This window comes from Scomber japonicus, chromosome 9 (genome assembly GCF_027409825.1).
Source record: "Scomber japonicus isolate fScoJap1 chromosome 9, fScoJap1.pri, whole genome shotgun sequence".
Taxonomy (NCBI): domain Eukaryota; kingdom Metazoa; phylum Chordata; class Actinopteri; order Scombriformes; family Scombridae; genus Scomber; species Scomber japonicus.
The window spans coordinates 33,122,587-33,138,415 of record NC_070586.1 but is presented as its reverse complement, the minus strand read 5'-3'; the positions used below and the strand labels follow the sequence as shown (position 1 = coordinate 33,138,415).

General features: G+C 39.3%; 1 protein-coding gene across 1 annotated transcript in view; it reads left to right on the top strand.

The window, feature by feature from the left end:
- Positions 1-11,814: 11,814 nt before the first annotated feature.
- The window catches only part of tacr1a (tachykinin receptor 1a), a 39,174-nt gene continuing 35,159 nt past the window's right edge, over positions 11,815-15,829 (top strand). Inside the window, exon 1 of the mRNA XM_053326232.1 lies at positions 11,815-12,259. Within this exon, the coding sequence (XP_053182207.1) occupies positions 11,865-12,259 (395 nt within the window). The 5' untranslated portion in view covers positions 11,815-11,864. The remainder of the gene's footprint in view (positions 12,260-15,829) is intronic.

The following is a 15,829-nucleotide window of genomic DNA, read 5'->3' as shown; positions in this document are numbered from 1 at the left end:
CTTGCTGTGAGTCATACCAGTGTCAAAACCAGAGTTTTCAGCCAGTGTCACCCTTATTCTGTGTGAAAATCTAAATTAGTTTATGTCTCCTTGAGCAACGTAATGCTGTTCAGTAGCTGACCCTGACCTCTGACCTTATAAAGGACAGGAGCAATCAGAAACTCAATTCACCGAAAAGGATCAAGAAACTATTAAGTTGTCAAATTATCAAGCAGTGCTTGATGTTCCCCCATGACCAGTGGGCAATGGCCAAACCTTGTCTTTCCAAAGCCTTCCTCCTATACTCATCAGCTTATGTATTGATCTTTGTTAAAGGAATTAAATCTATCACCTCAGTGCAGATTCTGAGGGTCAGTATAGCAGCCAGCAGTTCATCAGCGGGCAACATGTGTGAGTGTCCCATCCCTCACGAATAATTGAGTTGAAATTTTAAGTGAGAGGTAGCAAAATCGTTTAGGCCAAACGGCCACCTGGAAGCCGATCAATCTAAAGGTCAGAAATAACACTTGGAAGTCAGAAATGTTTTCATGTCCCCCAAAGTCCCTCAGGATCATTGGCTAGGCTGAGAGACAGTCTGGCATGGACTGAATTGAGTTTATATTCAGAAACCCAACTCATTTCTTCTGCTTAGTCATCTGAATCCAGCACTTCCATTGCCAGCCAGCTTTCCACACTCCCAACCACACACACACACACACACACGGACACACAAGCATATAAAATTTTCACTTACATACAGTGCAGCGCAATGCAGTTCTATACAATGCTTGCATTTGATATAGTATATTTCTTTCATTATATATACAGTGTATCTCTTTATTCCCATTGCACAATACTGTGATTAGTTGCGTAACACCAATTCTAAATTGTGCCACTCTATTTAATGACTTCTTTCTTCTTGTCATAGCAGGAGGTTCTGTGAGATGACGTCTTCCTCTCTTGTGATGAGAATAGCTGTGCCAAAATGTGCAATTAAGAGGAACAATTTCCAGCCCAGAATGACGCACAGTCAGCCAAACAGGTACAGCTGATGTAGTGAATGACATATACTGTACATTCTCTTTCCAGCAGCTATTATGCTACTGTATCGCATCTTCATTCACTTATTCAGCATCAATAATTGTCATATACACATTACACACTACAGTACAGTGTTATAAAAATCATCCGTAGACTCGTTCCTGCCCAAACTTGTGTTCAGGCAGTGCTACCTCACAGATGACGCAAATCTAGAGGCTCTTTCTTCAGCAGCCTCCAATGTGTGGACTTCATGGCGCTTCTCTTTGCAGCTCTCCTCACCTATTTGATGCCCAGCAGTGTGATCACTCTGCAGAGCGAACAGCCAACAAAACCTCTACATCGCACCTTTGTAAGGTACACAGCAAGATGTCCATCCCTGCTTCTGACACTTCTCTAACAGCTCCAGCTATCTGGCCCTCTTCCTTTCGAGTGCCTCTTTGATCGATCTTTCCATTTTTGACAGCGGGACCTCAGTGATGTTGGCAGGTGTAATAGTATAAGGAAGCAAGAGCTGCCTATCACCAGGTCCACACACACACACACACACACACACACACACACACACACAGTTTCCACTTTGAAGTGAGTAGACTTGTGGACAACGTGCATTTAGGTTGAACGGACTCTGCAGCTTGTTATACATAGAGTAGATTATTACATTTGATGAGGTGGGGCTCTGCCTGTCAAATGTCACATCAGGTAAGCTTCAGCACACTCTCTCACCTGGTCAATGCTCCCTGCTGCTGCTGCTACTGCTGCTACTGCTGCTACTGCTACTGCTGCAGAAACAAGATCAAGTTGAACTATCTCCTGTAAGAGAGAAGCAGAAACACTAACAGGTCTATTGTCAAGTATGTGCACGTACAAGGTATCTGCCTCAAGTGTTGTGGTACATATCAATCAAAATATACAAAATGAGGAGAAAATAAAAGTTTCTACACAAAGTTAGAGAAAATAGTCAAGTCAAGTTATAAGTAATATAAAATAGAAATAGAAATGTACTATATTAAACCCTACAGCAATGCTACAGCAGACTCAGAGATACAAGATGAATGTTTTCTTTTTTAATATGGGACATTATGTGTCATTATGTATTATTGTGTGGAATGTGTGTGTTTATCATTTTAAAAGATTAAAATGAAGAGACTGGAAAACAAAACATAACCAGGAATGTGCAATTGTCCATATTAGAAAGATTATATGCATATGCCTGTGCAATTGTGCACATAATAATACAGACTTTGCATTAAGTCAATTCTTCATTTAGACGTTGATGGGTTCACAGATAACGATATTGTCCTGCATTAAAATAACTGTTGCTTAAAAGCCGGAAATATCTCATCAAGACACACTTAATAAAAGGTTATTATCCTGGTGATGCTTTCATGCCTCGTTGATATCCCACACCACCACTCCTGAGCTCATTAACACCTGTTGTTTCCTTGAGCCTCGTTGTAAAAAGAATAGCAGGGAACTTACTTAACTTCTCATGCTTTCTATTTCCACCTCATCCGAACCTCTCCCTGCAGCCAGCACTTTGGTCGCTGGACTCTTGGTGCTGCAGAAATCAGGAGAACTTGAACTCATCATTCAGGCTGTTTATGTGAAGCTTGAGTTGGTTCCTCAGAATAACTGTGAAGTCCTCTGTAAAGGCCCTATTATGGTGTTACCATACATTCCTCAGTTAGGGCGTCTGCACTTTCTCACCCCCCCCCCCCCCCCACTCCCCCCAACCCCCGCCTGACTATACATATACATTGCACTCTAACAGCTTTTGTTGAAGTTAGTTCTACTTCACTCAATCTCATCTTTCACATGCATTTTCATGTACAACTACAATTACATTGCCCCATTATTAGTGTGTGTGTGGATATGTGTGTGACTTTGAGATGCTTATGTATACTTCTATGTCACTGTTATTCCTTTGAGGCACTTTTATGGTTCTGTTTGCAGACTGAAGGTGTGTCCCTATACAGTAGCTGCCATTCTCCACCAATCCTCCAGAGGCCCTCAGACTCCCCCCCCCCACCCCCCCCCCCCCGTTGGTTATACTGGACTTAGTGGCCTTTATTGAAGTTGTAGCATTTGTTTTTGCAGATTTGAAAAAACTTGCATTTACAGCCTCTGTTTACCACATTTGAACTGCATCATCATTAAATTGAAAACGAGAGAGTGTGCAGGTACCTGTGTATTTTAAATTCATGTTTATTATCAGACAGGTTTAAGTATGTCGGTTAATTATGGAAAGGCTTTTTCCTCTTGAGTCTGCTCCGACTTTCCCTCCACAGCTCCCCAGCACACCTGTTCAGTGTTTAGTCTTGACAGCTTCTCCCTGTTTGTTGCACCACTCCTTTTTCCAGTGCCTACACTACTCCAGCTGTGTCTTTAGGTCTGTGATTAGTTCCTTGTTTATTCATACCTGTCTGTTCTTAGAATTCAGTTTCAGTATGTAGTTAATGCATCCCAGATTTTGCAGTTGTTTTTTTTTGTTCCTCATGTTTCAAACCAGTCATCCAGTTCTATTGCCTTTTGTGTGCCCACAATCCATGTCTGGTAATAAATAGTTATTATTTCTTCTTTCTCCTGCTGCCAGCTTGTTACTTCTACATTTGGGCCCACTTGCCTGGGTTATTGTGACAATGACAGCAGCAATTATTACTATTTTCCTTTCCTCCTGCTGCCGCTACCAGGGTTTGCCTCCATTGGTCTCTATTAAATTCAATTTAAAATACCTTGGTAATAATAATAATATACTGTAAACAATACTGGTGCTGCCTACAGAGTATTGCTTGTTCACACAGTTATGGCGTTAAAGGTTTTATTTCCACTCTACATTTTTAGATTCTGTGACACTGATGAAACCCCAGCAATCACTTCAGGGACCAATATAGAGTTGGATCTTACATGTCTGAGACAAATATAACATTTCTTTTCTGAATGTCTAGAATATTACACTTGTTTTTGGTGTGAGCCTCTTAGAACTCTGTCATGTCAAAGTTCGCTTTTATTGCAAGGATGAACATGTCAGAATCATACACAGTTTCCTGATGATCAAAGGAAGGGGGGATTGGGGCGGTCAAAGTAATTTCTTACCTGTTATCAGTGACCGGTTGGATGTACGTTTTTTAGCCTGACCACACAGATGTTTACTATGTGCCTGGGAAGACAACATCTTTGCCTTAGTACAGTATATAAAGAATATAACATATTATCTTCCTGGGTGGATAGTAGATATCTGTAAGCTTGACAAATGCTTTTGAAGGTGACCAAACCACAAAGTAATGTATTGCAATGAAATAAAACATATTGCTTTTTCATTGCACTGGCTGCTTCTGGATTTAATATAAAGTTCTGCAACTCACATACAAATGTTTAAATGGACCCCCCCCCCCCCCCCACACACACACACACACACACACACACACACACTTTTCATCTTATATTTTCTTTGTCTTCTGTGTTCTATTCATTAATACTGCAGTGCTTTGAGTCTTACTATGAATGAAAATTGTACAAATTAAATGTATTATTTATGTGCCGAGGTCAGAAATGTGGCTACTGGAGCTGTTCTCAATGTACGCACTTCAAAAGTGAAGAGTAAAGTAACACAATGAGTGTCATATTCATAAAAGTGCAGAGAGCTCCAGCTATATTATGGGGTTAGCATCACACTTTTTTTATTTTATCTTTGGGGATCCACACCATCTGGTCAATCTCATCAGGAGCAGACCGCGCCCCCCCCCCCCCCCTCCCCTCCCTCCTATGTTTGTGGCTGACAAGTCACCTTCACTATTTTAACTGTTGGGACTTGAAATATTTCTGTTGGGAGTAAATGGGAGTAGATGGGAGTAAATTGCTTGAATCATAACTGTGGTCATGTGGCATTAAGGCTATCATTATGACCTATAACCACAGAGACACTTCTGTCATACTTTGCCTTTTTGCTGCTTTATGCTCCTTTTATTGTGAAAGGTGTCTGTCTGATGTCATTGTACTCACTGTATAATCATACAGTGCCTCTCTCCATCACAATAGTTGGTGGTAAGAAGGTGCCCACAATCAAAAAGAAGAAGATAACTAAACAAACTTGTGTGTTGTGTTCAGGTCATGAAGGAGTGCTGATACTTCTTTGAAATACTTGCATATGACTGACTGCTGTATTCTAAGTCTGGTCTAAGAAAAATAGATTCAATATCTGATGCCATAAGGAATAACAGCAATTTCAGCAATCTGGCTGCTTCCTGATTGGGCTGGATTATATATCATCAGGGGAGATGAAGTAAACAACTTCTCATCATAATCAACTTCATTTGCATCTCCTGAGACTAACTTGTTTTTCTACTGATTGGATCTAGCAAACCAATTCAATTACAAAGAGGGACTGGTAGATTTTGAATGATAACTTTACAGCAATAAAGTGCTGCGTACCCACTTTTTAAAATCAATATTGTTGTATTTTGTGTGTTAAAAAATGCTTTGTTGTGATTTAACCAACTGAAGGTTGAACAGCGGAATATATTTCATGCATCCAAGCCCAGTTTTGTTAGCACAGTGTCTGCTAATTATAAATTATAAATTAAAGGTCCTTCTTATATGTCATGGTAAATGGAGTCAGTGTTCATTTTAATGTTATTTGTGACAGCAATATGGGTTCAAACATCTTTGAACAATTTTTAATTTCACACCAGTTTTGATTGATCAATTCAACTGATTGGTTTCAATTAAATTCTGTCAGTTTTAAACTGCCATATTGATGTGGAATCACTGCAAAGCCATTGTGGGAAATAGGATGTTGAATTGATTTTCAATTCTTGCATCTCAGTGTAATTTGTTTTCAGTCATACTGGCCTTGTTAAAAATACTGCTGTGTTTGCAGTTCCTACATCCGACAGATGCAGACGTTTTGTAAGTTCTATGTTGATTCATCGAGGAAAAGATGGACACCTTGTATCGATAAATTAAAAATTAGAAAAATGGTCAAGAAATACATCACCTGATTCAAGTGTGACATTACCAATATTGTCAGAAAAGAAAATATCTATGGTCCTTAAACTTATATGAAAGGAAAGATTTTCTAAGTAATCCTTTTATATCTCTAAGATGTCTCAAATGAAAAGAAGGTACACTCTAATAATAGTCCCAGTTAGTCCCTATGAATAAAACCACTTTTCTTTAAAAACATAAGCAATAATGGTTTTCTATGCAATCAGTGATTCTGTAGGAAAAGGTCAGATTTTATTTTAACTGTCTCATTTAGGGTTTAAACTACACAAGTGGTGGACCTATGGTTATTGGCCATTTTGGGAAGTGCACTTATTTACTTTCTTGCCATGAGTAAGATGAGAAAATCAATACCACTCTCATAAATGTCTGAACAATATGTTGCTGGAGCCAGCAGCCAGTGGAAACAGCTAGCCTGGCTCTGTCCAAAGGTAACGAAATCTGTCTAGCAGCACCTCTAAAGCTTACTAATTAACATGTTATATCCTATTTGTGTTAAAAGTGTTAAAACAATCATTTGTGGGGTTACTGAGGGCCATTATCTGGGCTATTTCAGTTAGGACGTTTCAAACTATTCCTTTAGCATTTTCAGGTGTTTAGAATGTCTGAATCTCTTTAATATGTTTGGAGTTCTTTACTTACTTTATTATTCAGCCAGGGTGCAACAATTCTATGTTGAACCAGCAAAACTGCTGGACAGGGAGTCTTGCTCTGTAAAAATCAGGGCTTACTGTACATTATTAGGCAGTACACCTTGGAATTGAAGAACCAAGAGTCACATTGCTGGATCTGTTAACATACTGATGATTAGTATGTGTAACATGGTAATGTTTGCTAATCAGCACTTAAGACAGTTGACATTGATGGGGAGGACATGAGGTACGGTACAATACGATACGATACACAGCGATACGATGCGATATGATATGATATGATACGATATGACACTTTACAATGCAATAAGATAGGACACGATAGGACATGATACAATACTATACAATACGATACAATACGATACAATACTATACAATACTATACAATACTATACGATACAATAAGATACAATACAATACGATACAATACGATACAATACTATACGATACTATACAATACTATACGATACGATAAGATACAATACAATACGATATGATACGATACAATACGATACAATACTATACAATACTATACAATACTATACGATACGATAAGATACAATACAATACGATACGATACGATACGATACGATACGATACAATACGATACAATACTATACAATACTATACAATACTATATGATACGATAAGATACAATACAATACGATACAATACGATACAATACGATAGGACACAATATGACACAATAGGACACGATACAATACGACAAGATATGATATTATAGTGTTCTGGCAGGACGTGTAAGCAACAGACAGTGTTATTGCTCAAACTCGTTTATTAATAAAACGGAACTGGTCACTGTAGGTCGTGACCACGCCAACAAAACAGCATAAAACCGATCTCGCTATCTTTCCAGCTCCCGCTTGCAGCCTCGCTCAGACACACACACGCTCACACATGCATGGGCACACACACCCTCCTCTCATGCTCGCACCCCGCCCCCTACCTGCTCGTACACTTCTCAACATGTAACTAACACATTAACATCACCTTAACTCATAACAGTAACAGGTCGTTACAATATGATATGATTCGATAGGACATGATACATTACAATAAGGTAAGATGAGATCATTCTTTATTACTTGAGCAGCTTTTTGGTCATCAACCAAATGATTGGACACATTTGACCTGATGGTGGTGCTTGATGAAAAGTTAAGGGATCATCATCAAAGTTTTTACAATTCAACCTGATGAGGAAATTAATGTTTGTACCAAACTTCATGACAATCCATCTGATATGTAGACATTTCACATGGAATCACAGATGTGCACCTCATGCTGGCACTATATAAAAAGTCTGGGGATCACCAAACTGATTAGGATTTAACATCTGCAAACCATGAACATCTATCTGCAACTAATTTAATGGCAAATCCATCAATCAGTTGTCAAGACATTCCTATGTTCCTCCGAGTGTGGGTGTTAAAAGCCAGGGGATCCAAGCCAGTAGGTTTTACCCTCTCGGGATCAAAACTGTCTGTACAAAACTTTCTTGGCAATCCATCCAATAGTTTTTGAGATATTTCAGTTTGAACTAAAGATGCGGAACAACTGACAGGCTGACATTGCCATCCATCGAGCCTAATTCCTAACTGAATTATAAGTAAGGAAACTCAACAGTCTGTAAACACATATAGAGGACTATTTCTGTGAATCAGTGTGTCGTGGTGCGTATATAGCATAGAAGTACAGGTTATTACTGACCTGGTCATTTTTGGATTTAGAGCTAAAGCTGTAATGGGGGTAAAATAACAAGGAACATGAGACCAGTGTGTGTCCTTGAAGCTGGGGTCATTGACTCTCCTTTGCTTCCCCTTACAAGCCATTCAGTCTCCACCATGGTGCTCTTGACAGTTGTGATGGAAGGGACAGTCCAGAGTGGATCGAAGCTTCTCCCAAGAGAAAATCAGTGTCCTTGTGCAGAAGGAGCCGAGCTGTCACGAGTGGACAGTGGACACCATCTATAATTAAATTATGGTTGGAGGAGATAACGTTGGTGTTTACTACATGGCTGAAGTCAAAGGGGAACTGTTGACCTGGGAAGGGCAGTGACATGAGGGGAAAAGCAGACATTTGAGGAAAATGACAGGAAGGAGGGGAGCATCCACCAGCCAGCTCTTGACATTTACAACACAATCCCCAAGAAAGGGGTGTGCAAAGAAATGTTCTGGTCAGCATGAGCATTAGGATTCATCAACAGGAACATGAACCCATAAACATTTGTATTTGACCTGTAGGGACAAGACAAAAGGACAAACTAACTTAGCAATCTAGCCAAAGGTCTTCAAGATATTTGTCTCTAGACCAAAGTGTTGAACAGACAGGAAGCGCTAGATTAATCAACATAAATTCAGCCATGCTCTTGTCATTTAATGGCAGCATTCACATGTCAGATTGTCTCTTTTCTCAAGTGAGCCTTAGTCAAGATGGCGACGCACAAAAAGGGTCTCACAAGAGGTACACAAAGTTCCGGGAATACTTGGCATTAACATAAGAACAAGTCTAAATGAAAGCAATAGCCTGAAGTACAATGAATATGAGCGCTTTGAAGACAGAAGCAGAACACTGCAGCGTCAAAGATGTGAATTGCTTGATTTTCTGTGCTCTGAGAGTTTGATGCAGTAAATTGTGGCCTCAGTGCTTAAAGAAGAAACTGCCCCCCCCCTTTTAATACCAGTTAAAGCCTACAGTGTGTCTGTGATTCTCTATGGGGGATTAAAGTGTAGCCGCAGTGTTTACAATAATCAACTTCTACTTTATTATGATTTTGTAGCTCCTGTGACATTAATTATATAATCCATTTATTTATTCATTGAGGATATTGTTGTGGTGATCACCAGCTTTTCCTGTTGGTCTCAGACTGGAATGGAAAATTCAGCTTTAAATGAAGCATGGAGAAGTCAGAGGGTGTTCAGAGAATCTGATTCAGAGAGTTTGATTTCTTAAGCACAGAAAACAGATATGCAAGGGTCAAAGTCAGTGATTGACTATCTGTTTGGTACTGCAGCCTCACAATGATCTAAAAAAAGCTTTCCTCTGAGATAAAAGCACAAATATGAAAACTTGCATTTTGTTTGGACAAAAATCTGTGAACTGAAGTCTCTCTGTGGAATTTCTGAATTGACAGAAGTTATAAAATGTTGTACCATGCTAAAGTAATTTGCTTTTACGCTTCACAGACCAATCAATACAAATAATTGAGAGTCTAAATTAGTATTTGTGAACAAATTCTAGGCCATATTACATATCTGATTTTCTAAAATATATTCTCCTGTGGTGATAATGGCATCCCACATGCTCAGAGGCCGATTCAGACACACTTAAATAATCACACAGACCCAAGCCTTGTGGCAGTGAAACCAGACCTTACCCCAGCTGATTAGACAGAGTGGCATAAATTGATTTTTGGAATAGATTTAGGTTCTTAAGAGCTGAATGAAGACCTCTACTACAGCCAAATAATCCTGGACATAACCCCCCTCTTTTTTTAACAAGATATAACAAGTTAATTGGTCTGTTTTAAAGGTGCTGCCAGCTCCATTTTGCCTTTGGACAGAGCCTGGCTAGCTTTTTCCAGTCTTTACACTAAACTACCCGGCTGCTGGATATTCTCATCTAACTCTCTGCCAGAAAGCAAATAAGTCTATTTTCCAAAATGTCAAATGAACTCAAGTACAGCTCTGTAATTTGTAATATAATAACACTGTGTTTGAAAAATGCACTGCTTTGGACCACAAATCAAGCTGCCCTTTACCCCTTTATTGACTTCTTATACTTTTAAAACTGACAGCAAGTTACAGCGATTTAGTGAATCTATGAGGCTTACAGCATCATAACTTGTGGCTAAATAAGCTCTTTTATCCCCTAATCTCACTTTAAAGTGAGTCTGAGTCCAGGTTCATTCAGCTTTCTCAAGTCTTGCAGTGCTGTCTAGATTTGAGAGGCAAACCTGGAAGTGGCTCTTTTTATGAACTCATTCATCCCTTCAGATTGGTCTTTTGAGCAGACCCCTGCAAAAAATGGGCCCTGAAGCAAGGCTCTTTGGATGAAATATATAAAGCTATGCAATAAACAAGTTTAGGAAAATATCCTGGAATGGCCTCTCTTATAAAGGATTATAGCAGTGGTCTAGTCCTATTTACTGTGCAAATAGAAACACAGGGCAAAGTGCACATCCGTCATCAAACATTTTGGGTACATTATCAGACTCGGGACATTTCATTACATTTTAAAGCGTGTTATTACCTTTTTTCTCAGGAGTCAAATTATTACAATGGAATTGAAAATATTACAGTAACTTTGGACTTTTCCCCCTGAAGTTCACTTGTTATGAAGCAGCTGATTCCCATAGACAGAGTCCAGAGTGTGATGCCACAAGAGGGGGCAGTGAGTGGGTGGGCAGGGGCAAACCGAGGGGGGCACCACACCACATTAAGCACCACATTCAGGAACACCTGGATTTCTGATTTTTTTAATTTGGAGATCAAGTCAGGAGAATTATATCAACAACTTCTACTACTATATAGCAAAATGATTGTTAATATTATGTCATTCTCCTATTTCTGTGCTGTGTGTTAGTGCCTACAAAGGAATTATGAGCAGATGAGAGGTATTTAGGTCTGATAATCCTGTTGGCTTCCCTTGAATCAAATGGAATGAATAACCTACCTGGGCTCATCCATAATCATAATTACAGAGCCTGCCTATTGGACGGGTGCGCAGCGGCACGCTCCATAAGCCGCTCAGTTAGAGCAGAGGAGCAGAGCAAGAAGAGAGCACGGAGCCGCTGAGGGAGAGAGGACGCAGCAGACCCCTCATGTGACCAGCTCAGTGCAACACAGACTCTGCAACCGCAATGCGCGTAAAAGGGTTTTGCGTTTTTACGCACCGTGAAAAGTTAAAGCGATAGATGGATTGTTACTGAAATATCCATGTAAATATCTACACTGCCTGTTTTCACTTTTTTCCAAGACAGAGGAGTCGTCAAGTGGACATTTCGCCGACTACAGTTAAGCGCACTGCATGTGATTCCAACTGAGGCTGGAGCGGTGGCGCTTTCATAAAGTTGTTTGCTTTGCGTTTGGCACGGGAACTTTGAATCTGTTGTAAAGTGAATTCGCTTTAAGTCCAGTGGGTTTATTGTGACTTTGAATCCTAAACTGCAAAATGGATCCTTTATTCAATATCACCTCTAATTGGACCACCAGCTCCAACACCAATAACGACACCATGTACGAGAACCAGTTTGTGCAACCAGTGTGGAGAATTGTGCTCTGGGCCATCGCATACAGTTGTATAGTTATCGTGTCTATAGTAGGTAATGTTACAGTGATCTGGATTATTATGGCGCATAAACGCATGAGGACAGTCACCAATTATTTTCTGTTAAACCTGGCGTTCGCCGAAGCCTCTATGTCCGCTTTCAACACGGTGATCAACTTCGCCTACGCCGTGCACAACGAGTGGTACTTCGGACCCGTCTACTGTCGCTTCCACAACTTCTTTCCGATCGCGGCTGTCTTTGCCAGCATCCACTCAATGACTGCCATCGCTCTGGACAGGTAAGCTGCGGCTTTCACGCTCCATGTGTTGTTAAAAAGTACAAATCATCCTGTCCTTTAATATTTGGATCACATAGTCTAAACCATTACATTTGCCATTCAATTAATGTGAAGGAATTTTAATTTAAAAACAATAAAAAAAAAACAGCATAAAGTGACAATGATTGCTGCTCTTAATATTTTTGGCAAAAATGCAAAAGCAAAGAGTTAATTAGTCACTTTACAAGAAAAAAAGTCATAAATGAATCCCTAATTGCCTCCTTAAGATGTATTGTCATATTTTTATTGATTTTGATACATTAATATGCAGATTATGGGCAACAGGCTGGAATGTCACTTTACTCCCCTGGTTATAGATTATAGTGGTTTAAAATGTGTCCAAAACTCTTTAAAACATCTTAATTCTGTCTGTTTGTGTTTCATAATTTCCACAACCTAACCATAAAAGTTCCAAATGCACTCACATATATATGATCATGTGGAGCTCGCTCTTCTTTCATAGAGATCAGGATGCTCCCTCTTATTTTCATATGTTCAAGGAAGCTCTGGGTGGCTCAGTGAGGGGAATGAACTACCATGAGCACTGTCATAGTTAATGGTTCAGTGCCTTCAGGATTAAGTCCTAGTTAAAAAAAAGGCTTTACTCAAAGCAGCCAGTTGTATAACACACTGCAGGCTGTGTGAGGTTTTATCATCTGGTGACAGACTTTACACTGTAGTGACTCTGAAAATACAGGGTGTGGATGATTTATATGTATTTTTCTCATCCTCTTAATGAACATTCATGTGTGTAGGAAGCCAATTTATCAATGAGGTGGCTCCTTATGACAATGAGGCTGAATGGAAATGAGATGCATAAAAAGCTCTGCTGTGTGTGTGTGTGTGTGTGTGTGTGTGTGTGTGTGTGTGTGTGTGTGTGTGTGTGTGTGTGTGTGTGTGTGGTCTTGCATATTGTGCATCTGTCTCTGAGAATATGTGTATTCTCTCATTTACCACATTCATGTATCTCCTTATTTTCCTAGCTCTCTCTCTCTTTCAGCATACATGCATGTGTGTGTGTGTGTGTGTGTGTGTGTGTGTGTGTGTGTGTGTGTGTGTGTGTGTTTGATTCAGACAGCCACCTCCTGCTGTATCTACACAGAAAGCTTTTTTCCTGTTCTGCCTGAAGCTTATTATGTCTGCTTTTGTTTCTTTTTTTTCTTTGTTTTTCTTTCTTTTTTACTTCTAGTGTACATCGCAGGTGAACTGTGATTCCTCAGCATGTCCTCCTTTCAGCAAGAAAGCCACGAGCTCGACCTTTTCCCGAAATATAGTTAAATCGTTACATCTGCAGGAAGTAAGAATGACAGCTAAAGATGGCAACAGGCTGCACACACACACACACACACACACACACACACACACACACACACATTCTCTCACACACTCTCAATCTCCTCATTGCCAGTTTGCCATTCAGGTTATAATTCAGAGATGTAGAAATGTGGTTATTTTCCCTGAGACCTCCATCCATGCAACAAAAGAGATGTTGTTAAAATGCTGTAGAGGAGCAGTAAATTCACACTGACAGCATCATAGTTATACGCCTGCGTTAGGAGAGGTATTTCAGAATTTCAGAAGGTGTCGTGAATGCGCTGGTGGAGGTGAGAAAAAGAGTCGCCCACTGTGACCCATCACTTGCAGCCATCTCCTTATGCTGTCTTGGCAACAGTTTTACATTTTACCACCTTATTTTGATTTGGCGCTTCATGCATGAGATGAAGAGTTCATTAGTTGCTAGACATTAAATCTTTTTTTGTAAAATTGAGGAAATCTACAAGATCGCTGCAGCTCATGAGACACAATTTCATCTCCATCACTGCTGTGATCGCTCCTGTGGTGTTATTGCTCTGCACAACCCCGTTGATCACCGGTACAGCTGAATGCTGATGCCACTGTGCTGGCCCCTCAAGCTGATTGTATTGAGGTAATTGAGGAAAAAGCTATTTTTAAAGAAGAATCTACTTCAGCTCCACAGACTAGATGGAGCGGAGTATTTCATTTCTAGATATTTCTTTAAATAGCAGATATTGCAAATAGTCACACCATGGCTTCATTCATCATACATCTGAAAGCTGGTTTCAACAAACAAACTAGTTCCTATATAAGGATGAGTTACTGCCAAATATTTACAGCAGCTAACTGCCTGTTTCAGATGAAGAGTAAATATGGTCACATTCGAAATTACACAATCCACTGCAAATTACAACATTTTATACCACAATGTTAGTTTAAAGGACTAAACAGGCAGTTGGGTAGGTTTGCATATTTGGATATTTCCCACTTGCTCTAAACCACATGAATACTAATTACTCTAAAACACACATATATTTACAATTATGTGGGATTAGAAGTTAAGTTCATGTTTTATTTGGGCCCCGTACACTTTTCTGTTACAACTGGTGATGCTACACTGACCTTCTGTGTAGTTGCTTCCATAGCAAGTGATTTACACATTAAATAAGTCTGAAGCAGAAAAGACATTGAGGGTGCAGATTTAGTAAAGCAGTTTGAAATTAGCTATGAGTCACTAAGAACTTTACACACAAACTTATGAGTTATGTTACAGCAAGTGACGCTGCACTGACTTTCTGTATATATAGTTGATTACTTTTGATTAGATGGTGCTACAGATGCTTCCCAGCAAGTGATTTACACATTAAATAAGCCTTTAGAAGCAAAGACATTTATGGTGTAGATTTAGTAAAGCACTAGATTGAAATGAGCTATTAATCACTAAGAAGTTCAGACACAAACTTGGTGAGGAATATAAGAGTAGCTGGTGCTGCTCCACAGACATGCAACTCAGGCAATGGTGGTTCTAGCTTGTACAGTGCCCTGGGCAAAATCCACTCCAGCATCCCCATACATATATATAATAGATAGATAGATCAACAGACAGATAGATAGATATAAATAATAGCCATAAAAATCAAAATTGAAGTACAAAGAATAAAAACAATTTTAGTAAATAATAATAAATAAAGTTATTTCGAATTATAACATATTGCTAATGAAATAAGTAAATTGTAAATTGCACAAATCTTATATCACACAAATACACAACTTGAACAACACACTTATAAATCAATATTACCCATCACCCAGCAGTATCAACCATGAGTCAAGACTAAACCAGTTCACCTTAGTGGTGTGGAAACTGGTTTTATATTAGTATTATTAATGATTTCACACACAACCCAGAATAAAATGCATCAATGTGTGTGTGAAACTACAGATTTACAGCGTGATATGTGGTTTATTTATTTTTAGTGTGACTGATTTTACTTTTTGCATCATTAGGCTACCATCAAAATTCAGTAAGGCTAGATTCTCCTGCTCCTCCTTCCTGCGGCTTTCAGTGGAGAGTCCTGAGGTTAAACTCAGGTGATACATGGAAACTTTAAATTGCACAAATACATTTGCATATAAACAGAATGCAGTGCCTCACCAATAGAGTGGTGCCTTTTTGGGGTTATCTCTTCACCTTTTGTCCATTTCTTTCAGCTCCTGACACACCTGAATAGCAAT